The 23,487-nt window shown below is 50.1% G+C and overlaps 1 protein-coding gene, 1 non-coding gene and 2 pseudogenes across 2 annotated transcripts in view; 2 read left to right on the top strand and 2 right to left on the bottom strand.

Moving 5' to 3' along the window:
• Positions 1-3,987: 3,987 nt before the first annotated feature.
• On the bottom strand, positions 3,988-4,131 carry LOC140198524 (U1 spliceosomal RNA; annotated as a pseudogene).
• Positions 4,132-4,927: 796 nt separating this feature from the next.
• Positions 4,928-23,487, top strand: part of LOC140198459 (heat shock cognate 71 kDa protein-like) — a 62,414-nt gene continuing 43,854 nt past the window's right edge. Inside the window, 1 exon segment of the mRNA XM_072259544.1 lies at positions 4,928-5,398. Within this exon segment, the coding sequence (XP_072115645.1) occupies positions 4,991-5,398 (408 nt within the window). The 5' untranslated portion in view covers positions 4,928-4,990.
• On the top strand, positions 5,529-6,504 carry LOC140198227 (heat shock 70 kDa protein 1-like; annotated as a pseudogene).
• On the bottom strand, positions 8,493-8,656 carry LOC140198510 (U1 spliceosomal RNA). Its single transcript, XR_011886178.1, has one exon. It is a non-coding gene; the product is annotated as a U1 spliceosomal RNA (small nuclear RNA).

Here is a 23,487-nt window from a genome sequence, read left to right as displayed (position 1 = left end):
CGGCCCCGTCCCCGGCCCCGCAGACCGGGATTGCGCTGGAAAGGGTGAAGGGGAGATTAGCCAGGATGTTGCTGGGGGTGGGGGGTCAGCTTTTCAGTTATGAAAGGAGACTGAACACAGGACAGCACAGGAGCTGATCTTTCGGCTCAAAATGCCTGTGCACAGACATCCCACCCTGCAAAAGCACCCCGCCCCCCACAACCCCATATCCCCCCCCCCACCGCTCTCCGGTGACCTCCAAGGGTGTATGTAATACTTTGTTTAGTGATTTTGTCTAATCTGTTAAACAAGTTGGGTGTATGCAGAAATGTGACATTGATATATGTACTTATGTTATCATGTTTATTCTATTACAATTTTAAGTAAGTCTATAGGGTGCTTGGCCTCATCACGTAGGACATCAATAGAGTAGCTCCTTAGCAGCCAGCCAGTTAGTTTAAAGAATGTTAGTTATGCTAATGAACGAATGATACCTGTTAAACTCACCTGAACTTGTCTTTTACATTTTAACCCACCCTGGGCAATAGAAAAGTCACTGTTGCAAACAGTGCAGCGAGCAACACTGTCATTATTTTTGAGGTCGACTGTAAAGCCCACCCACAGAGAAAACTGATAGGTCTACTTAGCAGGGGTCCCCAGCCTTTTTTGCACCGTGGACCAGTTTAATATTGACAATATTCTTGCGGACGGGGGTGCTGGGGAAGGTGTGTGTTAATCACGACCGGAATATAAGTGATAAGTCAACTATATGTCACCTATAAGTGGCTAATCCACTCTGAATTTTGTTTCTGAAAGGGCTTATCTAATGAATTTAATATTAAACACACAGCGCATATTTTTGTCGCATGAATATAGTGATAAGTCAATTATAAGTCAATAGCATCATAATATTTTAAGTAACGGTTGGATACTAAACACACAGCGCATATTTTCCTCGTATGAACATATAAAATCATTGCAACTTTTCAGCCCACCATCATTTGCAAGCTCGAGGAGTTGATCTTCTTCCCACGCTGACATGGATGACGCGTGGGTAATGACCTCGCATGCATTCAAGTTCAACAGTGGGCGTGACAGGGAATGAGGGAAGGTGCAGCTGACTCATATCGCCAAATCATATCGTTTCCTCGGTGGTTGGGGACCACTCTTAGCACGAGGAGACCAATCAGGATGCTCACTCTCCCTCTGCCTGTCATGGTCCCTTCTGGCAAACCCCTATCTTGCCATTTGCCTCAAGAATTGGGCCTCAATCACCTCATTTAGATTCCAATCATTCCCAGGTTCCACTAACTACACGCACCTGCTTCCCATCAGAAAGGGCAAGATAAAAACCCTGTGACCACAGCAAGAAGCCACCAGTTCGTTAGTCAACCCTTGTGAGAGTAGACCTTGTTTCCTATTCCTGAGAACTGTTAGTTCTGAGCTTTGCATCGTCTCCCGGATATCGGCTCCCCATTCGCAGTGGTGCTACGCCTAACGACTCTGCCTCAGCATCTGTGTCCTGTACTTGCGTTCGCCCCCAGCCACGTCCTTGCAACACTCCCTCTCCCTCTCAAAAAAATCGATTTCCGGGATATTGTATATAATTTTGGGCGTCAGGGAGCCGCAATCAATATGCGGGAGACTCCCGGAACTTCCGGGAGAGGTGGGATGTCTGTGTACAAAACGTTATGCCAAATTAAATTAAATCCCTTCTCCTCCACACGACCCTTATCTCTTCATACCCGGTCATGTTCTTATTTAAAACGCTCTTAAACTGCACCGGATCTGCTTCCACCACCACGACAAGCAGCTCGTTCCGGGGAAATCCACCAGCCTCTGTGTGAAAGAAAATCTCCTTTAAACTAACTCCCTCATCATAAAACTGCAAGTATTTAATATTTCTATTCAGAGGAAATCTCTTAACCTCTTCTATAAGTGTTTCTCATCAATTTTCAAGCTGTTGGGTTTTGCCTCCGTCCCCTGACAACTGAGAGAAATCTAGGGACGGGTCAGATTAGATTTGTTTTCCTTGGGGAGGGAAAAGGTCAGTGTTTGGACAGGTACATGGAGGGGAGGTGATTGACAGGTTGCGGGCAACTGGGACTAGCCGGGAGGATGCTGTTGTGGGGCTTGGACAAGTTGGGTGGAAGGGCCATTTCCCAGCTGCATTCCACACAATCGTTGGCGTTTCTGTGCATCACCAACATCGTATCATACAGTATCAGGATGTAAAGTAATGTTATCAGTTAGAAGGTATTTTACCTAATCTCTGTCAAACCTTGCAGAGATTTCAGTAGACACTGAGCGGATGGTGATTGAACTCCTGATTTAAACCACATTTAAACAGAGGAGCAAAATGAGTCCATTCAGCTCATCGATACTGCTTTGACATACGATCATTGCTGATTTATTTTCCTTCTTAATCCCATTCCCCTGCTTTCTCTCCATCCATAACCTTTGCTACACTCACTAATCAAGAAACTATCAACCTCATCTTTAAATGTCTCCAATAACTTGAGGTCTCTGCAGGCATTTGTGGTAAGGAATCCACAGTTTCAACACACTCTGGCTAAAGAAATGTCATGGTCCAGTCCGAAATCCGCATTCCGGTTCATGGTCCGGTCCACAGACTCCGGGTCTTCCGGCTCTCCCTTGTTTCAGTTGGACTTAACCGTAAGCACTTGATGCTCATCTTGGGGCTGGGAATGTAAGTGGCCCTGGGGTCGAGTGTGGAGGTTGGGTCGTCTTGTGAGTCTCCCCATGGAGCAACCCACTGGTGGAAGGCTAGTGTAGTCATCGAGATATGGATTTGGCTGTTCTGTATCCCACTGAGGTTACCGTCCGCCTCGAGTCTTGGAGCCACCCCGGAACTAGCTCCCTTTCTGTCCCTTGCCTCCGTCAGGTAAGCCAGGCCATTTGCCATTGCCCTGCCGTTGGGTCTGTCCCTCCCAGGGGAGGAGTCCCCTGTCCTGCCCAGCAGTTGCCTTGTCGATCCCAGACCCCGCCTGTTCTCCAGGAACTCCAGCTTCGTCATGTCTTCTTCGCCTGTTCTCCAGACCCAAGACCCCAGCCTTGTCCAGTCCTGTAGCCATGTCATGACCTTGCCTAGTTCTGGGGTCCAAACCCGAGGCAAGACCCAGGTTCTGGGTCCTTGTCCAGTCTCTGGCTCGGAGTCCAAGCCCAGGCTCCTAGTTCCAAGTCCCATGTCCTGGTTCCGCTATCCTAGCCCAGGCCCTGTATCCTTGTCTTGTCCAGGGCCTGTGTCAATGTCCAGCATCATTTCTTCCCCTCTTCCCTTTGCTTCCTTGTCACACCTAGTCCTGTTCCTAGCGCTTCAGTGTCTGTGTCTTGCATTCTGGGCCCGCTCCCAGCTATGTTTTTATCCTGAGACTATGATTCCTGGATCTGGATATCAAGGGAGGATATATCGCCCTGCGTCTGAAAGTTGAAAAAACATCCGACGAATGGTTCTTCTCCCTTGCGAGTGGGAGGGGTTGGGTGGTGGGGAGTATACCCCTCAACTACGGTTGTGTTATACAAGATGAACTAGCAGCGTGCCATGTGAGGGACATTTTTAAACTTCATAGAATGTAATGGTCATGAATTCAGAGTTATTGAATGGTTTATTGTAAATAATTTTGTTAACTATATTTTGTTTGAAATAAACCGATGGGAAAAGGCAAGCAGCCGCCGAGACCGTTCAGCAGGGCCCCCAGCATTTTCCGGCACCTATTGTTTTTTCTCTCACCTTATTCTGTAGTCCCTTATCTATCTCTTCTTAAGTAAGAAGTTCAGGCGCAATTTGTTATAAGTACAGTATTCTTCTTTGTTTGGTTGAGAGAACGGAACGACTCAAAGACTGTTTTAAAATTGTAACCTTATAAGGTAAACTAAGCGAGTGGATAAATGATGCGATACCGGCGGTCATCAATTCACGCGCTCATTACTTGCTGTAAAACAACGACAAACTTCAAAAAAAGACCAGTCTGTTTTTATATTGAAGATCAGGGGAGAGCGCGAACGCAGTCCCCCTCTATCACGAATTTTGCAGTCGAGTATCCCGCATTTGGGGACATCGCAGGCGTCAGCACACCCGAAGTGCAATGGGATAGCCTCGTCCTGGGAGAACCTTTTTTTCTCTCCAAAAATTCCGGAGGTGGTGAGGTAGACCTGGTGCAGAGTCTCGGATAATCTGACAACACTAACATCGCTGCGTTACGGATAATTTATTTTAACGTGTTTAAGACACCTTCCCTTAGCAATGTACTATGCTAGGGCTGCAAAAAAAGTAATTATGACATTTGAACCTGTATATTTAGACCAAAACAAAAAAAAGCTTCTCGCGCAAACTTCACCATCACTTCTGTCGGTCTGATAATACTTTTTAAACTCCGTGTCATGTCCTGTTTTGGTCACAAACACCGCAAAAGTCCTTTTGTCAAAATTTAATGTCATAAACTCTGACTTTCAGTTCTATACTTTTAAGTGCTCTGTTACTAATTTCGTCCTGCAGATATTACCCAGAGCTGTCGTTCCTTGTTTGCTGGCTTCGTCCCTTAAGGCCAGAGAATTCTCTCCCCAGAAGGTGCTTGAGTTTTTTTCTTGCGTGTAGGGAACTTTTGGAAGAAATTGCTGGTTTCGTATAGTTTAAGAAGTGTTTCAAAGGGTTCCCGAATGACTCGGTTTTCAGCCAGAACCTCCTTGACTGCACCAGATCTTCCTCGCTATTACCAGAATTTTCGCGAAGTCCTGGCAAGTCTCGGACTAGCAGCGCTGTGATTGGCCGCCGCCTCGGAACCTTCTCCAACCTTCGGCGGTGAGTCACTCGCCGGCGTTTTCATTGGTCTACCGGGTCGTCCCTCAAGAACAAAGCACCACCCACATCGCTGCGCTGGGACTATATTAAGGGACGGAGCAGCGGACCAGGCAGTAACGATCGGCTTGGAAAAACAAGGAATTCCTTGCGGTATTTCAATAAAGAACGTCGGAGCTTTCGTCAGAAACACAGATGTCTGCATCAACGGGGACGGCCATCGGTATCGACCTGGGCACCACCTACTCCTGCGTGGGGGTCTTCCAACATGGCAAGGTGGAGATCATCGCCAACGACCAGGGCAACCGCACCACCCCCAGCTATGTGGCCTTCAACGACACCGAGAGGCTCATCGGTGATGCAGCCAAGAACCAGGTGGCAATGAACCCCGCCAACACCATCTTTGATGCCAAGCGGCTTATTGGGAAGAGGTTTGACGACCCGACGGTGCATTCCGACATGAAGCACTGGCCCTTCCAGGTGGTGAGTGATGCGGGGAAGCCAAAGGTGAAGGTGGAGTACAAGGGGGAGAACAAAACCTTTCACCCAGAGGTTATCTCCTCCATGGTGCTGACCAAGATGAAGGAAATTGCTGAGGCTTACCTTGTGAGCCAGTGGAGAAAGCCCTGAGAGATGCCAAGCTGGACAAATCCCAGATCCATGAAATTGTCCTGGTCGGAGGCTCCACCCGAATCCCCAAGATCCAGAAGCTACTGCAAGATTTCTTCAACGGTAGGGAGCTGAGCAAGAGCATCAACCCCGATGAGGCCGTGGCCTATGGGGCAGCTGTCCAGGCAGCCATTCTGATGGGCGACAAGTCGGAGAATGTTCAGGATCTGCTACTCCTGGATGCCGCTGCTCTGTCATTGGGGCTGGAGACGGCAGGTGGAGTCATGACCACCCTCATCAAGCGTAACACCACAATCCCCACCAAGCAGACCCAGATCTTCAGCACCTACTCTGATAACCAGCCTGAGGTCCTTATTCAGGTGTTTGAAGGTGAGAGAGCCATGACCAAGGACAACAACCTTCTGGGCAAGTTTGAGTTGAGTGGCATCCCTCCCGCTCCTCGTGACGTACCCCAGATTGAGGTGACCTTCGATATTGACGTCAATGGCATTCTCAATGTCTCTGCTGCTGACAAGACCACCGGGAGAACAAACAAGATCACCATCACCAACGACAAGGGCAGGCTGAGTAAGGTGGAAATTGACAGAATGGTGCAAGATGCAGAGAAGTACAAGAATGAGGATGAAATGCAGCGGCAGAAGATTGCAGCCAAGAACTTCCTGGCTTCAACATGAAGGGCTCTGTGGAGGATGAGAAGATGGCCGGAAAGATCAGTGCTGAGGACAAGAGGAAAGTCATTGACCTGTGCAACCAGGCAATATCCTGGCTGGAGAAGAATCAGATGGCAGAGAAGGAGGAGTTTGAGCACAAGCAGAAAGAGCTGGAAGAACTCAGCAATCCCATCATTGCTAAACTGTACCAAGGAGCAGCCACAGGGGAATCGTGCAGGGCACAGGCTGGGACTGCCAGTTCTGCCGGACCAGCTATTGAGGAGGTGGATTAAAGGACTGTAAATGTGACTGTCTGGGGCTTGCACGGTTTGAGCTCTCTCGACACTTCAGTGGGTCTGATGCTGATGTTGGCACTTGGGAATAGTCTTCACTGTAACACCACGGGGTCATGTCAATGTCCTGAATCTGGCTGTGATGTACTAATTGTTAGCACTGGTAACTGGGTCTATTCAATTCCTTTGATCTGGTTTTCTGTATTGGGTTGCTTTATTTTTTTTTAACGTCATCTGTTTTGGAATGTAAACTTTGTACAGTTTTAGTTATCTTGTAACATGTTTTTAATAAATCTTTAAATTTTTTAAAAATTGGGTGTAATTATATTTCATCATCAGAGAAAGAAAACTTGCCATTTTGTTGTATCACTGTATCTCAATAAATGTTCCCTCCTCTTCCTCCCTTTCCCAGGGAGATCTTCCTTCTAATTTCCAGCACACCTTCTTTCTGGATCTCTTTTGTCAACACTTCCCCACTCTCACAGCTGCAGTTTGGCATTACTTTACCAGAAGGCTTTTGGTTCTTCAAGAAGGTGACCAGTCCCCAAAGTTGACAGATCTAGTGATGTTGCCCTTCGCCAGTAGCTCCTGCATTGTCCCCAAAAACAGCTTAATTCGCTGCCTTGGGAGAGAATCCCATATGCTGGGAACGACGATTGGTATTGGCAGCAGGCTGAGTTTTGAGGTGTGGGTTTGGACAGGTACATGGAGGGGAGGTGATTGACAGGTTGCGGGCAACTGGGACTAGCCGGGAGGATGCTGTGTGGGGCTTGGACAAGTTGGGTGGAAGGGCCATTTCCCAGCTGCTCTCCGCACAATTGTTGGCGTTTCTGTGCATCACCAACATCGTATCATGTCAGGATGTAAAGGAACTTTATCAGCCAAGGACAACCTGCAGCAGGTCTTCAAGGCACTGGAGTGATACCACCAACTCCAGATACACTTTATTTATACCACTGATAAATGTTGTGAATTTTTTGTTTTGTGGCAGCAGAACATTGCAATACATCATAATTTTTAAAACTTTGTATAAAATACGATAAGAAATACATATAAAATAAATGAAATAATTATTGCAGAATGGCAGCAAAATATTGTGAGTTAGTGGGCTTGAGGTCAGAATTCTGATGGCAGGGAGGAAGAAGTTGTTCCTGAAAAGTTGGGTGTGTGTCTTCTGGCTCCTGTACCTCTTCCTTGAAAGTCAGGCAGTATCTATGTTGGGAAATGAACAGTGGACCAACAGCAGACTGTAAGCAGAAACTCATCAAATCCACTGGCAACAAGTATCCTGCTCATGGACTTTGTCTCTTGGCCTGAGGACCAAGTTAAACTATTTTACCACAGTGAGATATTCCTGCATCAACGCCGTGTTGATTGGCGCCTGTGGTATTTAAAACTGTCTCCCTCAGATAGTGAACTTCCTTTGCCCTCCACAATAGAACGTGGAGGATTGAATACGGGGTGGAAAAAATACTCCAAGGGACAAAAGATGCTATGATCGGCACCAACATACGTTAAGTGCCGGCTGAAGTCATCATCTGCAGAGGGAAACGGACAGTCGACGTTTCGGATTAGACAGACCCTTGATCTGGAGTTTTCAACTCTGTCCCGAAGGGGTTGTAATCTTGAGATTATGATTCCTGGATGTGGATATTAAGGGAGGAAATATCGCCTTGGGTCTGAAAGTTGGAAAAAATATCCGATGAATGTTTCTTTCGGGTTCTTCTCCGCTGCGAGTGGGAGTGGTTGGGTGGCACGGAATAAACCCCTCAACTACGGTTGTGTTATAGAAGATGAAGTAGCAGAGTGCCACGTGAATGAGTAAAATTTGAAAACTGTACAGAATGAAATAGTCATGAATTCAGAGTTATTGAATGGTTTGTCGTAAATAATTTTCTCAAGTGTATTTTGTTTGGAGAAAACGGATGGGAGAAGGTAAGTCGCCGCCGAGACCCATCAGCAGGGCCCCCAGTATTTTTGTAACCTTACAAGGGAGTGGGTCTGGAAGCAGCGAGACGTACGAAGTGAACCATCGGTCGTCAATACACGCACTGAGTACGGGAAGACTGTACACAACTTGCAGAAAACTCTTAACAGGGGAATCTCTGTCTTTAGATTAGAAATCAGGGGAGAGCGCGAACGCAGTCCCCCACTACCACAAATTTTGCAGTCGAGTATCCCGCATTTGGGGACATCGCAGGCGTCAGCACACCCGAAGTGCAATGGGATAGCCTCGTCCTGGGAGAACCGCCTTAATGATCACGGTCTCTCCCCTGCCAGGTAAGTATGCTTTTTCTTCTCTGCCATCCACGTGCATGCTTAACCCACACCCCTCAATATTCAGGCAAACAAATGTTCTAAAGATCTATTTCCTACTATTCCACGTGCTCCTCCTAAAATACTGTTAGCATAAATGCCACAAATCTAGATTATTTGATTAACTGCTGTAGTTTACTGGTGACAAATCCCAGACCTTAATCTGCATGTTTTCTAAAAAAGGAAATGTGCGCCACGATTGGCTTTGCAGCGACTGGTCGTTGCCGAACCTGACCGCACGGTGTCAGTGTTTTCCTTGAGGAAATGCAGGGAGCTGTCTGAGGCCCACAGGGTGAATGAACAGACGACCCCGCAGACCGGGATTGCTCTAGAAAGGCTGCAGGGGAGATTAGCCAGGATGTCGCAGGGGGGTCAGCTTTTCACTTATGATGGGAGACTGAACACAGGACAGCACACGAACGGATCTTTCGGCTCAAAATGCCTGTGCACAGACATCCCACCCTGCAAAAAACGCTCACCCCCTCCGCCGCCCCACAGTGGCGGCGCCAGAGCTTTTTGCTTGCTGGTGCTACGGAGAGTCTGATTTATTCAGTGATGGTGCTGAGGGATGCACTGTATGGTAATATGTATTCGCAAGGCCAGACGCGTGGCGTTAAAAAGTCAGTTTCAAGCATTATGTGCCTACTATAAATGCCTCTGTATATTCACAAGCAACAGCAATTGATAGATCTAATATAGAAGTGAACTGTTACAGTGTCAACGGCATCGGAGACAACCTGGGCTACACGGAGCACAAACAGAGCATCCGAGCAACAGCGGACAACGTGAATCACGCACCAATCCCGCAATCAGCGTCAAATGCGTGTTTTTCAACTGAAAAACACAAAATGAACCCACTGATATTCGCATTACATAGACAGCAATGCCAAAAGATACACTGTTATGAAAGTGAAAACAGGCAAACAACAGAAGCAAGGCTTTACCAGGAGTTGGACAAATCGTACTCTGACCATGCAATACCTCAACTAATTCGGCTATTGAATTTAAAACAAAAATCAACAGAATCGCGCTTGGAAGTCTAAGGAAAACCAGTAGGCTTAATAGCAGTCAATGTAGTATTTTAGGATTTGCAGGAAACATAAGGACTATGGGGTAGAAAATAATAATAATAATCGGAATTAACCTTGGCCCAAATTTTTAAAAAATCAACTGCACTCACCATTAATGTTTTCAGAGAAGTACAATCTGTCTGTTGTTGTGATTGGTGGCGAAAGCATCAATGATTTTCTGGATGTCAAGTGCTTTGGTCCTCCGGCTGTTTATGGCCAATAGAGCCAAGTTGCTGTTCCCAGCATCAACGCTGCTATTCCTTAAGTAGTTTTTGACGCGTCTGAGGCAAGAGAAACTCCGTTCGCATGAGGCAGATGTAACAGGAAGAGTCAGTGATATGCAGGTCAGTTTGTATAAATCTATAAAAGCATCGCGGTAGGGTCTCATTAGAGCTAGAAATTCCACTGTGTCATTCACTGTCTGTCTTTGCTTTTGTTTTGTTTCCAGCAGACGCTGAACCTGATGGAGCTCTGCAGTCAGGTTCACTTCAGTCACTGCATAGTATTCGGCAATTGGCCAAAGACAATTCTTCACGAGGAAGAACTTGTGTTTGGGACTCAATGCTGAGACTCCAGTCAGAACACCACCAGTCACAATTAAGAACTGTCTTTGCATTTCAGTCAGAAGTCTGTCCATAACAGGATAGAAACAGTGCTCGCGAAGGTCATCAGAGGACGTGACAGGTGTGCGTTCGGTTTGGGCCTCAACAACAAAAATCATGTAGGCGGCGAGGTGGCTGGGCCTGTCTCCTTTCATGTGGTCTGCTCTGTATACCGGCCTTGACGCACAGGTCCCTAGCTCTTGCCTGAATTTCACTCCATGATTCCTCACCCCATTTTGCTGAGAGTGCATCGATGATAGACTGAGCCAAGTCCACAGCGGATGAAAGCTCCAAACTGGGAGATCGTAGCTGGGCTGACATGAACTTGGTGACTCGGAATAAATCCTCAAATAGAGTGAGAAGTAAAGCAAACTGCTCGTCAATCAGTCCATTTACAGCTCTGACCTCCGTTTTCCTTCGTGAATTTGGTTGACCCGTAATATCCTGTAGTGTAGCTAGAATGGCAGGGAGTGATTTCCTTATAGCCCACAAAGCTGTATACTGCCATGCCCAGCGTTTGTCTGACAATTTCTTCAACTCCACGGGCTGTGCAGTTGATTCCAGTTCTCTCTGTCTCTTCATGAAAAGATCATGGGCAACAGAGTTGAAAATAAGTTGTAAAGCAGCTGCACAGTTTCAAAAAACTCACCCGCTTGTGGTACATTGCTCACAACATCCACTAAAACAAGGTTAAGTCTGTGAGCATGGCAGTGTATATATAATGCCTGCGGGACCTCTTTCCTGAACCTCTCTTGTACCCCGTTATTGCACCCGGACATCACTGTCATAACACTGACCTATGTAGGTGTTCTTATCAATAACACACTGGGCGCGTGTCTGTTCAATGCTTTTAAGAAGCGACTCTGCACCCAACCTTTCTGCTGAGGTGAAGTGCAAGAATTCTTCACGCACTGTTTCGTTATTCAAATACCGCACCACCACTGATATTTGCTCCTTTTTGCTCAAGTCTTTACTTTCATCCACCATGATGGCAAAATATCCAGCCTCCTTGATTTCTGCACTTATTGACATCTGACCGTATCTGCCATAATACACATAATTTCATTTTGGATATCGTGATGGGTGGATTTTGCATTTCCAGGATTGTCCTCTATTTTTTTTAGCTACAGTCTTATCAAACTTCTCAATTACACTGAGAAACTCAACAAAGTTTCCCCTATTGCCAGATCCATCATTCTCCCGGTGTCCTCGCTGGGCAATGCCTTGGCACGCAGTATAGCGTAGAGACACAACCACTGCTCTCATATACTCACAATTTTCTTGGACAGTCTTTGCATGTCCTTTATCAAGCATATTTCCCAATCTTGAACCGTCTTGTTTCTCAATCTGAATTCAGCCCATGCCTCCATAGCAAACTTATGCGCTGCACTTACATGGTGGGTTTTGAAAGCTGTTGTAGCTTTCCGCCAGTTGCGGTAACCGGTGACAGTGAAGGTAGATGCAGAATGGAACCCATGTCCTCCACACAGGAAATGCCTGCATGCGAAGCAGAATGTAGCATCTTTTGAGATTGAATATTCCAGCCAGGAGTACAGTCAAACCAGCCACAAAGAAAACTCCTCTGCTAATTGCCAAACTGTTGCATGCAGCGAAGGGTACTTTTTCAATGCTAGCCGACAGGGTCCTTCCTCAGGGTGTTGGCTAACATCGCTAACAGTATTCCCACTCGCACTAAGAGCAGCTACATCCACGTCCTCTTCCGAATCCCGCTCCATTTCTTCTTCCTCTACTTCGCCCTCACACTCCTTCAATGAACTGCTGTCGTCCTCATCCCCACTTACTTCTTTCTGCATGTCACTTTCAATTAAGACAGGCTCAGGCTGAGACACCACTGATTCCTCTGGATGAGGACGTTTTCTGACTAAAAATCGATCTGTTTTTCACGCCAGCCAAAATAATGCACGTGCCAGGCCCATGCTCGCTTGTAAAAGCACAATGTGTGTGTGGGGGGCATCCGTTAGTCTCGTGAGACCATAGATCTGCACCTGGATGTATACTATCAATCTCTCGCATGAGTGAGAGCCACTGACGTCACCTCAAGTGATCTTAGATCAGCTTAACTGATCTGAGGACAGCAACGGCAAGACATTGACAACGAACGAATAAGCAGAACTGTAGAGTGGATCTGACAGAGTTTATAACTTCATTGCTGTGTGGTTGCTATGGTAATTGGGGGCACTGTTTCACTAGATCAACTGGAGAAACAAGCTGTATTCAAAACTATACAGAGAAAGCAAAGCAGCTGCAGTTTTAATTTCTTGGTGGTGCTATTGCAATTTCTGCTGGGGCTATAGCCCCAGCTAGCACCACTTTAGCGCTGCCCCTGCGCCCCCCGTAACCCCATATCTCCCCCCCACGGTCGACCTCCAAGGGTGTATGTAATACTTTGTTTAGTGATTTTGTCTAATCTGTAAACCAAGTTGGGTGTATGTAGAAATCTGCCATTAATTTATGTACTTATATTATCATGTTTATTCCATTACAATTTTAAGCAAGTCTATAGGGAGCTTGGCCTCATCACGTAGGACATCAATAGAGTAGCTCCTTCGCAGCCAGCCAGTTAGTTTAAATAATGTCAGCTATGCTAATGAACGAATGACACCTGTTAAACTCACCTCAACTTGTCTTTTACATTTTAACCCACCATGGGCAATAGAAAAGTCACTGTTGCAAACAGTGCAGCGAGCAACACTGTCATTATTTTTGAGGTCGACTGTAAAGCCCACCCACAGAGAAAACTGATAGGTCTACTTAGCAGGGGTCCCCAACCTTTTTTGCACCGTGGACCAGTTTAATATTGACAATATTCTTGACGACGGGGTGGGGGGGGGTAGGTGCGTGTTAATCACAACCGGAATATAAGTGATAGGTCAACTATAGGTTACTTATAAGTGGCTAATCCACTGAATTTTGTTTCTAAAAGGGTGTATCTAACGAATTTAATATTAAACACACAGCGCATATTTTTGTCGCATGAATATAGTGATAAGTCAATTATAAGTCAATAGCATCATAATATTTTAAGTAACGGTTGGATACTAAACACACAGCGCATATTTTCCTCGTATGAACATATAAAATCATTGCAACTTTTCAGCCCACCATCATTTGCAAGCTCGAGGAGTTGATCTTCTTCCCACGCTGACATGGATGACGCGTGGGTAATGACCTCGCATGCATTCAAGTTCAACAGTGGGCGTGACAGGGAATGAGGGAAGGTGCAGCTGACTCATATCGCCAAATCATATCGTTTCCTCGGTGGTTGGGGACCACTCTTAGCACGAGGAGACCAATCAGGATGCTCACTCTCCCTCTGCCTGTCATGGTCCCTTCTGGCAAACCCCTATCTTGCCATTTGCCTCGAGAATTGGGCCTCAATCACCTCATTTAGATTCCAATCATTCCCAGGTTCCACTAACTACACGCACCTGCTTCCCATCAGAAACGGCAAGATAAAAACCCTGTGACCACAGCAAGAAGCCACCAGTTCGTTGGTCCACCCTTGTGAGAGTAGACCTTGTTTCCTATTCCTCAGAACTGTTAGTTCTGAGCTTTGCATCATCTCCTGGATATCGGCTCCCCGTTTGCAGTGGTGCTACGCCTAACGACTCTGCCTCAGCATCTGTGTCCTGTACTTGCGTTCGTCCCCAGCCACGTCCTTGCAACACTCCCTGTCCCTCTCAAAAAATCGATTTCCGGGATATTGTATATAATTTCTGGGTGTCAAGGAGCCGCAATCAATATGCGGGAGACTCCCGGAACTTCCGGGAGAGTTGGGATGTCTGCGTATAAAACGTTATGCCAAATTAAATTAAATCCCTTCTCCTCCACACGACCCTTATCTCTTCATACCCGGTCATGTTCTTATTTGAAACGCTCTTAAACTGCACCGGATCTGCTTCCACCACCATGAGAAGCAGCTCGTTCCGGGGAAATCCACCAGCCTTTGTGTGAAAGAAAATCTCCTTAAAACTAACTCCCTCATCATAAAACTGCAAATATTTGATATTTCTGTTTGGAGGAAATCATTTAACGTCTTCTATAAGTGTTTCTCTTCAATTTTCAAGCTGTTGGGTTTTGCCTCCGTCCCCTGACAACTGAGAGAAATCTAGGGACGGGTCAGATTAGATTTGTTTTCCTTGGGGAGGGAAAAGGTCAGTGTTTGGACGGGTAGCATGAAGATCCTGTCCAAGGCTATCGCTAACAGGGTCAGGTCGGCTCTGGGACAGGTGATCCACAGGACCAAACCTGTGCTGGGGATCTGGTTCGGAGGGGCTGAGGCGTGCAACAAGAACTGGCAGGAGCGGACTGCCAAGGTGAAACAGAAACTGGGACTGTGGGGAGGGCGCTCCCTGTTGATAACCGGCAAGAACCTGGTCACCAGGTGTGAGGTGCTCTCAGGGCTGCTGTACTTGGTGCAGATGTGGCCGGTCCCCCATCTGACAGCTCAGAAATCACCCAAGCTGTCTTCTGATTCCTCTGACTATTTCATCTGGCTGGCAGTGAGAGGGGCTCTCCCAGTCAGAGCCCTCCTGTACGCCCGGAACGTCGTCTCCGCACCACACTGCCCACGGGAGGGCTGCAGTGAGGAGGAGTCTGTGACCCACCTCTTTGCACACTGTCAGTTCGCAAAGAGGGTGTGGAGGAGGATGGACGGGCTAGTGTCACGTTTCATCCCCAGCAGCTGCGTAACAGAGGACTCTCTGATCTACGGGCTGTTCCCGGGGATGCACACGGAGACCAACATCCGGTGCTGCTGGCAGATCATCAACTCGGTGAAAGACGCTCTTTGGTCAGCCCGAAACTTGATGATCTACCAGCACATGGAGATGTCCGTGGGAGAATGCTGCCGAGTGGCACATTCTCGGCTGCAGGAGTACGTGCTGAGGGACGCACTGAAACTTGGTGCAGCCACCGCAAGGGCCCGGTGGGGAAGGACCACAGTTTTGGTTTCTCCACCCGCGGGAGTGGGAGGGGTCGGTGGGCGAGGAGTATACCCCTCAACAATGATGTGCTAAGGCGAACAACTGGAGTGCCACGTGGGTGGCTATAAATACGGATATGTACTGAGTATAATGGAAACGTATGTAAAGGATGGAAAGTTATTGAATGATTTATTGTATATAATTTTATTTTTGAATGAAGTATACTTTGAAATTTAAAAAAAGCGGTTCTCCCAGGACGATTCCGGGTGTACAGGAGGGCTCTGACTGGGAGGGCCCCTCTCACCGCCAGCCAGGCGAGGTCTTGGTGCCTGTTGGTGAGATCTGGCGATGAGGCATTTTGCCAGATGAGGTGGACGGTCTGCTCAGGGAACCACGCCACTGTGTCCATCACGTCCTTCTCCTGCAGTGCCTGCAGGACACTTCGTGCCGACCACTGCCTGATGGCCCTGTGGTCAAAGGCGTTCTCCTGGAAGAACTTTGCTACGTAGGACAGGTATGCTGGCAACGACCAGCTGACTGGGGCGTTGCGCGGGAGTGGGGCCATACCCATCCTTCGTAGCCAGGGCAACAGGTAGAACCTGGGCACATAGTGGTACTTGGTGCCCACATACGAAGCTGGCCATCAGGGTGAGGGCAACATTGGGGACGTTCTTGCCCCCGTTGTCCAGGGACTTGTGCATGATGGTCCGTCTCACCCGCTCCATCTTGGATCCCCAGACGAATCTGAAGACAGCCCGGGTGATTTCCGAGCTGTAGGAGCGGGGGACGGGCCAGACCTGCGCCAAGTACAGCAGCCCTGAGAGCACCTCACACCTGATGACCAGGTTCTTGCCCGTTATTGACAGGGAGCGCCCTCCGCACAGTCCCAGTTTCTGTTTCACCTTGGCAGTCTGCTCCTGCCAGTTCTTGTTGCACGTCTCAGCCCCTCCAACCCAGATCCCCGACACCTTCACGTGGTCAGACCTGATGGTGAAGGGGAGGCTGGATCGGTCGGGCCAGTTGCCGAAGAGCATGGCTTCGCTCTTGGTGCGGTTGAGCCTGGCCCCCGACGCTAGCTCGAACTGTTCGCAGGTGCCAATCAACCTGCGAACTGACCTCGGATCAGAGCAGAAGACGGTGATGTCGTCCATGTACAGGGAGGTTTTCACTTGGGTCCCTCCACTGCCTGGCAGCGTCACCCCTCTTATGCCCTCATCCCTCCTGATGGCTTCCGCAAAGGGTTCAATGCAGCACATAAACAAGACAGGGGAGAGGGGACAGCCCTGCCTGACTCCAGACCTGATGGGGAAGCTGTCTGTTTCCCACCCGTTGACCTGGACTGCACTACAGATGTCTGTGTAGACACTTCCAGCAGGTCAGGGCCCATCCAGTTCCACAGAGCCAAGTACAGCTCAGCCGGTAAGCCATCGCTTCCGGGAGTCTTACCCGACCCAAAGGAACGGATGGAGCCTGTCAGCTCGTCCAGGGTCAGTGGCTGATCCAGACTCTCCCGCTTGCCGTCGTCTAAGACCTGTGTGATAGACGACAGGAAGTTGCGGGAGGCTGTGGATTCTGTGGCCTTTTCGTCGTACAGACCGGCATAGAAGGACTTGCAGATGCTCAGTATGTCGGTCTGCGAGGACGCGACTGAGCCGTCCTCTTCCTTAAGGTTGTGGATCACAGAGCTCCCCCTGTGCACCTTTTGGAGAAGAAGCGTGAGCACGTCTTGTCCTGCTCTACGGTTTGGACCCTTGATCGGAAGATGATCTTGGAGGATTCAGCGGCGAGGTGCTGGGCTTGCCGGCCCTTCACCTCTCGCAATTCCTCCCTGACATCCACCCTCTTCGACTGCAGGAGAAGTTGCTGCAACTCTGTCTGGAGTTTACACAGTTCCCTCTGCCCCTGCCTTGCCTTCTGGATACCCTTGCGGATGAAGAACCTCTTTGGTGGCTTCCCACCAGTGAACTGGGAAATCAAAGAAGGCTTTCAAGGTTCTCCAACCTGTGTACTCTCTCTAGTTCCTCGACGTTCTCTGGGGTCAGCAGTTTTACGTTCAGCTTCCAAGTCCCCCTGCCTGCCTTCTGGTCCTCCCGTAAGAGACAGATGGCTCTCAGAAGGCAGTGGTCAGAGAAGAACAGTGGACCTGACCGTGAGGGACTCAGACAGGAAGAGGAAGTCGATCCGAGAGCGGGCTGAGCCGTCCAATCGTGTCCAGGTGGCTTGCCGCTGTGCTCCACCTGTGGGGGTGCCAAAGGCGTCGCGCAGCTTGGCTGTCTTCACCGTTTCCTTCAGGAGTCTAGAGGTACTGTCCAGCCTGCCGTCAGCACTGCCGGGTCCTCCAGCCGCATCAATGGTGCAGTTGAAGTCTCCGGCCAGAACGACCGGCTGGGACGTCACCAGCAGCTTTGGGAGCTGCTTGAAGACAGACAGCCGCTCGCTCCGCACGGGGGAGGCGTACACGTTGACCAGCTGGAGCGGAGTGCCCCGGTATTTGACGTCTGCTACCAGGAGGCGCCCCGCAACCACCTCTTTAACTTGGGTGATTGAGAAGTTGCCTCCCGGCAGCAGAATCCCCAGGCCGGAAGCGCGACAATCGTTGCCCCCCGACCACACAGACAAACCTTTTCTCCACCACCGTGACCACCTCCGGTAGTTACAGAGGTGTGGTAGTCCGCACTCCTGGAGGAAGGTCACGTCAGTCTTTACAGTGTCCAGGTACTGGAGCGTGCTGACGCATCGCCCAGTACTCTTCAAACTTCGCACGTTTGAGCACGCCAGTTGAACGTCTGCCATCATTGTAAGTCCTTTATTTCAGCTGCTTGCCATTCTCACCTTCCCAGTCCTGAGCCTGCATGCCCACTGCCTTTGTTAAGTCTTTGGGCTCAGGTAATCCTTTCCCAGGTGTGGCAATTCTGGTTCTGGGCCCAGGGAGTTGTTGACTTCCAGGGCTGCTTCCCTTTCAGGCTGCTGGGTGCCGGCCGAGGCTCTGCTCACGGATTCCCAGAGCTGGGGGTCTCTGCTGCTCTCCACCTCCTGTCCTTGGGGGGTGGCCAGGCCAGCAGACTTTCTCTGCTCTCTCTCCTCCTGTTCTGCCAGCTGCCTCCTCCACCGGGGCTGCTGGCCTCCCCCAACTCCTTCCTTCTCCTCTAAAGAGGACAGGGTACCAGAGACTGTGTGGTTCTCGGCCCGTTTTTTCTCCGCCCTCTGTCGTTTGGCCGCCGCCGCCTTTTGGGCCTTTTGCGTTTGCCCACGACGCCCCAGCCGCTTTCCCCCTCGGCTCTCCCCTCCTCCCTGGACTTAAGGCTGGTCCTGGAGGGTCTGCCGGGCCTTGGGGTGCTTGCGCTTCTCTCCCTGGTTTCGTTGTCCGTCGTAGTGTCGGGTGCCTCGTCTACAGAAGTGGCGGGTACGTCTGAACCAGCCGGGGGCCTTTCCGTGTCGACAGCTCCACTGGCCGCCTGACCACATCTCAGACAGGCCCTGTACGGGTGGCCTGCCTGTCCGCAGAGATTGCAGGACCTGAGCTGCGGGCAGTCTCTGGCTCAATAGCTCGTGGTTTTACAGTTGTTACACATCACCGCCCTGCACTGGGCTGCGACGTGCGCCCCCCGACTCCAGTTCCCGCAGGACCTCGGTTAACCGGCCTACACCACGAGGTCTCGGTGCGCCCTAACGGTGAAGACCGAGAGCAGGGCGTGGATAACGCCTCCGTTCGAATCCAACCTGCCGCTCGCTGGGTCGGACCCTCAGTCCAGCCCTCACGTCCACCGGAGTTCCCACACTCTCCACGTACCGAACAGGTATTAATCACCAGGACAGGCGAACGAAACCTCGCACCCATTCCACGATCGAAGTTTCCCATCGACCAGGTAAGTATAGTTTGGGCTTCCTGCCATCCGCAGCCAAGCGTAACCCACACCCCTCAATATTCAGGCGACCAAACATTTTAAAAATCTATTTCCTACTTTTACACACGATTCTCCAAGAATACGGTTACCACCACAAATGCCACAAATCTAGATTATTTGATTAACTGCTGTAGTTTAGTGCTTACAAATCCCAGACCTTAATCTGCATGTTTTCCAAAAAAGGAAATGTGCGCCACGATTGGTTTTGCAGCGACTGGTCGTTGCCCAACCCGACCGCACGGTGTCAGTGTTTTCCTTGAGGAAATGCAGGGAGCTGCCTGAGACCCACAGGGTGAATGAACAGGCGACCCCGTACCCGGCCCCGCAGACCGGGATTGCGCTGAAAAGGGTGCAGGGGAGATTAGGCAGGAAGTTGCAGGGCTGTTAGCTTTTCACTTATGAGGGGAGAGTGAACACAGGACAGCACACGTACTGATCTTTTGGCCCAAATGCCTCTTTGTGCTAAGTTAACTGAAATTCCTTATGTCTGCGCACAGTCTGTATCCCTTCGTATCCAGCATGTTCTATTTAAAACGCTCTTAAACTGCATCGACCGCATCTGCTTCCACCACCATACAGTACCTGCAAACTTGTTCAGCCGGCAACCATCAATATGTGCCTAAAAAAAAATCCTTTAAATTACCCATAATAAAAATGGATGTATTTAATATTTCTCTTCTGTGGAAAAGATTCCAGAAACCTCCTCTCTAAGTTTTTCTCAGCAGTCTTCAAGCTACCAGGTTTGTGCCTCCATTCTCTGACGCTCCAGAGAAATCCAGGGTTGGGCTGGGTTAGATTTGTTTTCTTCGTGGAGGGGAAAGGTGAGCATAAATGGGAGGGAGGGGCCCTAGGTGGGCTGAAATCAGGAACTTTTACCCCATGGCCGGGCGAGTTCAAACCAGAGGGCCTGAATTCAGGTGCAAGGCTTAGCGAGAAAGAACGTTATCTGTGGTTGTAATCTGGAAACCTACTGCCTGGGGTGGGGGATGCGTATGGTAGCAGGGACCGTCACAACATTTAACGTTTAACGTGGGGGACCATTTCGTCAAGCACTTCCAGTCCATCCGCCAAAAGTGGAGCCTCCCACTGGCCAAACAGTTTAATTCCGATTCCCATTATCGTTCGACATGTCAGTCCGTGACCTCCTCATGTGACGTGATGAGGGCACCCTCAGTGTGGGGGAGAAAATCCTTATATTCTGTCTCGGTATCCAACCACCCGCTCTCCCCTGTTCTTCCTTTCCCTACTGTGGCCCTTTACCTCGTCTCGCCTGCCTATAACCTCCTCAGGTCCTCCCCTCCTTCCTTTCCTGCGACAGTGCAATCTCCTCACCTGTCAGAATCCTTCCTCTCTAGCCCTTTACCTGTGTTAAATACCTGGCTTCACCTACTGGCTAACCCCCTTTCATTCTCTCCACTTTTTTTTATTCTGGCATGTTCCAGAAATCACAGGGAGGATCAGAGGGATCTTGGGGTCCGAGTACATAGGACGCTCAAAGCATCTGCACAGGTTGACTCTGTGGTTAAGAAGGCATACGGTGTATTGGCCTTCATTAATCGTGGAATTAAATTTAGGAGCTGAGAGGTAATGTTGCAGCTATATAGGACCTTGGTCAGATCCCACTTGGAGTACTGTGCTCAGTTCTGGCCGCCTCACTACAGGAATGATGTGGAAACCATTGAAAGGGTGCAGAGGGGATTTACAAGGATGTTGCCTAGATTGGGGAGCATGCCTTATGAGAATAGGTTGAGTGACCTCGGCCTTTTCTCCTTGGAACGACGAGTAGGAGAGGTGACCTGATAGAGGTGTATAAGATGATGAGAGGCATTGATCGTGTGGATAGTCAGAGGCTTTTTTCCAGGGCTGAAATAGTTGCCACAAGAGGACACAGGTTTAAGGTGCTGGGGAGCAGGTACCGATGAGATGTCAGGGGTAAGTTTTTGACTCAGAGAGTGGTGAGTGCGTGGAACGGGCTGCTGGCTACGGTGGTGGAGGCGGATACGATAGGGTCTTTTAAGAGACTTTTGGATAGGTACATGGAGCTTAATAAAAGCTATGGGTAAGCTGTGGGAGCTGCTCGAAGACGGCCAGCCGCCCGCTCCGCACGGGGGAGGCGTACACGTTGATCAGCCGGAGCGGAGTGCCCCGGTATTTGACGTCTGCTACCAGGGGGCGCCCCGCAACCACCTCTTTAACTTGGGTGATTGAGAAGTTGCCTCCCCGCAGCAGAATCCGCAGGCCAGAAGCGCGACAATCATTGACCCCGACCACACCGACAAACCCTGGGACCACCACCGTGACCATCTTCGATAGCTCCTGAGCTGCGGCAGACCGCACTCCTGCAGGAAGGTCACGTCGGCGTTCACGGTGTTCAAGTACCGAAGCGCTCTGACGCAACGCCCAGTACTCTTCACACTGCGAACGTTTAAGGACGCCAGTTTAAGGTCCATCACCTTTTATAAATCCTCGTTCTCTTCTTCCCCGTCTGGAGGCCTCATGCCCACAGTCCTGGTGAAGTCTTCCACCTGCTGAGGGTTCAGGTACTGCTGGTACTCCCCGCCAGGGAGGGGCGCTACCGGTTCGGCACCAAATGGAACCTCCGGGGCTGCTCCTCCATCTGGCTGCAGACTACCAGAAGTATTACTGCTCCCGGATTCCCGGAGCTGAGAGACTCTGCTGATCCCCCCATCCTGCGACTGGGGGGTGGCTAGCAGACCTTCACTCTTCCCCTGACTCTCCTCTGCCCGATTAACCCGGCTCTTCCTCTGTCGGGGTTTCTGGCCACCCCCACCGCCCTCCTCCTCCGAGGAAGACAGGTGCCCAGAGGATGAGTGAAACTCTACCGCTCTTTGTTTAGAGCTCTCCAATTGCTCCGCCCTTTGTCTTTTTGGCGGCGCCTTCTGGGTCTTTTTTCGTTTCGTGACCACCCTCCAATTTCCCTCTTCCCCTCGGCTCTCCCCTCTTGCCTTGACTCCTCCTCATCAAGCGGTGGGTCTTGGGTGTTCTGCAAGGTGGAAGGAGATCTCCAGATGGACGCTTCTTCCTCCATCGCTACCGGCGTCTCCTCTGCAGAGTCGGCGAGCGCCTCCACTCCAGCTGGGGCTTTCCCGGTGTCATCACTACCCCTGGCCACCTGTGCGTAGGAGCCCGCACGTTTCGGACAGGCCCTAAACGGGTGGCCCGCCTGCCCACAGAGGTTGCAGGATCTGGCCTCCGTACAGTCTTTGGTGAGGTGTCCCTCCACCTTGCAGTTTCTGCAAACCACAGCCTTACACTGGGCCGCGATGTGCCCCGCCTTGCCGCAGTTGCGGCACAGTTTTGGTTGCCCGGCGTAAACCAGGTAGCCCCGGTTCCCTCCTATTGCAAAGACTGAGGGTGGGTGGATGCCACAGTCATTAGCGTCCACCCTCAACTTCACCCTGACCTGCCGTTTAGATGTCCAAACCACCAGACTGTCGTCGACTTTCTCACACTTCCCCAAGCTCTCTACATATCGCGCTAGGAACGTGAGAACGTCGACAACAGGTACGTGGGGATTAAACATCTGTATCGTAACCATTCTCTCTTGTGTTGCTTCTGCGAAGAGGGGTTGCGCTGTAAATAACGACAGCGGCGTCTCGCTGCCTTTCTTGGAGAAGCACTGGCGTAGTTTCTGCCACCCCGCGGCACGCCGGAAGGTGAGGTCATAGTAGCTCGCGAAATCCTGCACGCAGTGCAGATCATCTACCCTGAAGCCACAGCAGTTAAAACCACCTTACGAATGAAGGTCACCCGACTGAAGCCGTTGCCATCCTTCAGATCCCTGACACTCATTCGTACGGTATTCTTGATTCCAGCCCCACGAGCCGAAGGGCTGGTCTCCCCAGTCTTCTTTCTCGGTGCGCTGGTCTCCGCAGCTCTTTCCCCCGATTTGCACGTTTCCCCAGCTCCCTTCCCCGATTCGCTCGTTTCCCCAGCTCCCTTCCCCGATTCGCTCGTTTCCCCAGCTCCCTTCCCCGATTCGCTCGTTTCCCCAGCTCCCTTCCCCGATTCGCTCGTTTCCCCAGCTCCCTTCCCCGATTCGCTCGTTTCCCCAGCTCTCTTCCCCGATTCGCTCGTTTCCCCAGCTCCCTTCCCCGATTCGCTCGTTTCCCCAGCTCTCTTCCCCCGATTCGCTCGTTTCCCCAGCTCTCTTCCCCCGATTCGCTCGTTTCCCCAGCTCTCTTCCCCCGATTCGCTCGTTTCCCCAGCTCTCTTCCCCAATTCGCTTGTTTCCCCAGCTCTCTTCCGCGATTTACTCG

Source organism: Mobula birostris, chromosome 5, assembly GCF_030028105.1.
Source record: "Mobula birostris isolate sMobBir1 chromosome 5, sMobBir1.hap1, whole genome shotgun sequence".
Lineage (NCBI taxonomy): Eukaryota > Metazoa > Chordata > Chondrichthyes > Myliobatiformes > Myliobatidae > Mobula > Mobula birostris.
This window is presented reverse-complemented; position numbering and strand designations above follow the sequence as displayed.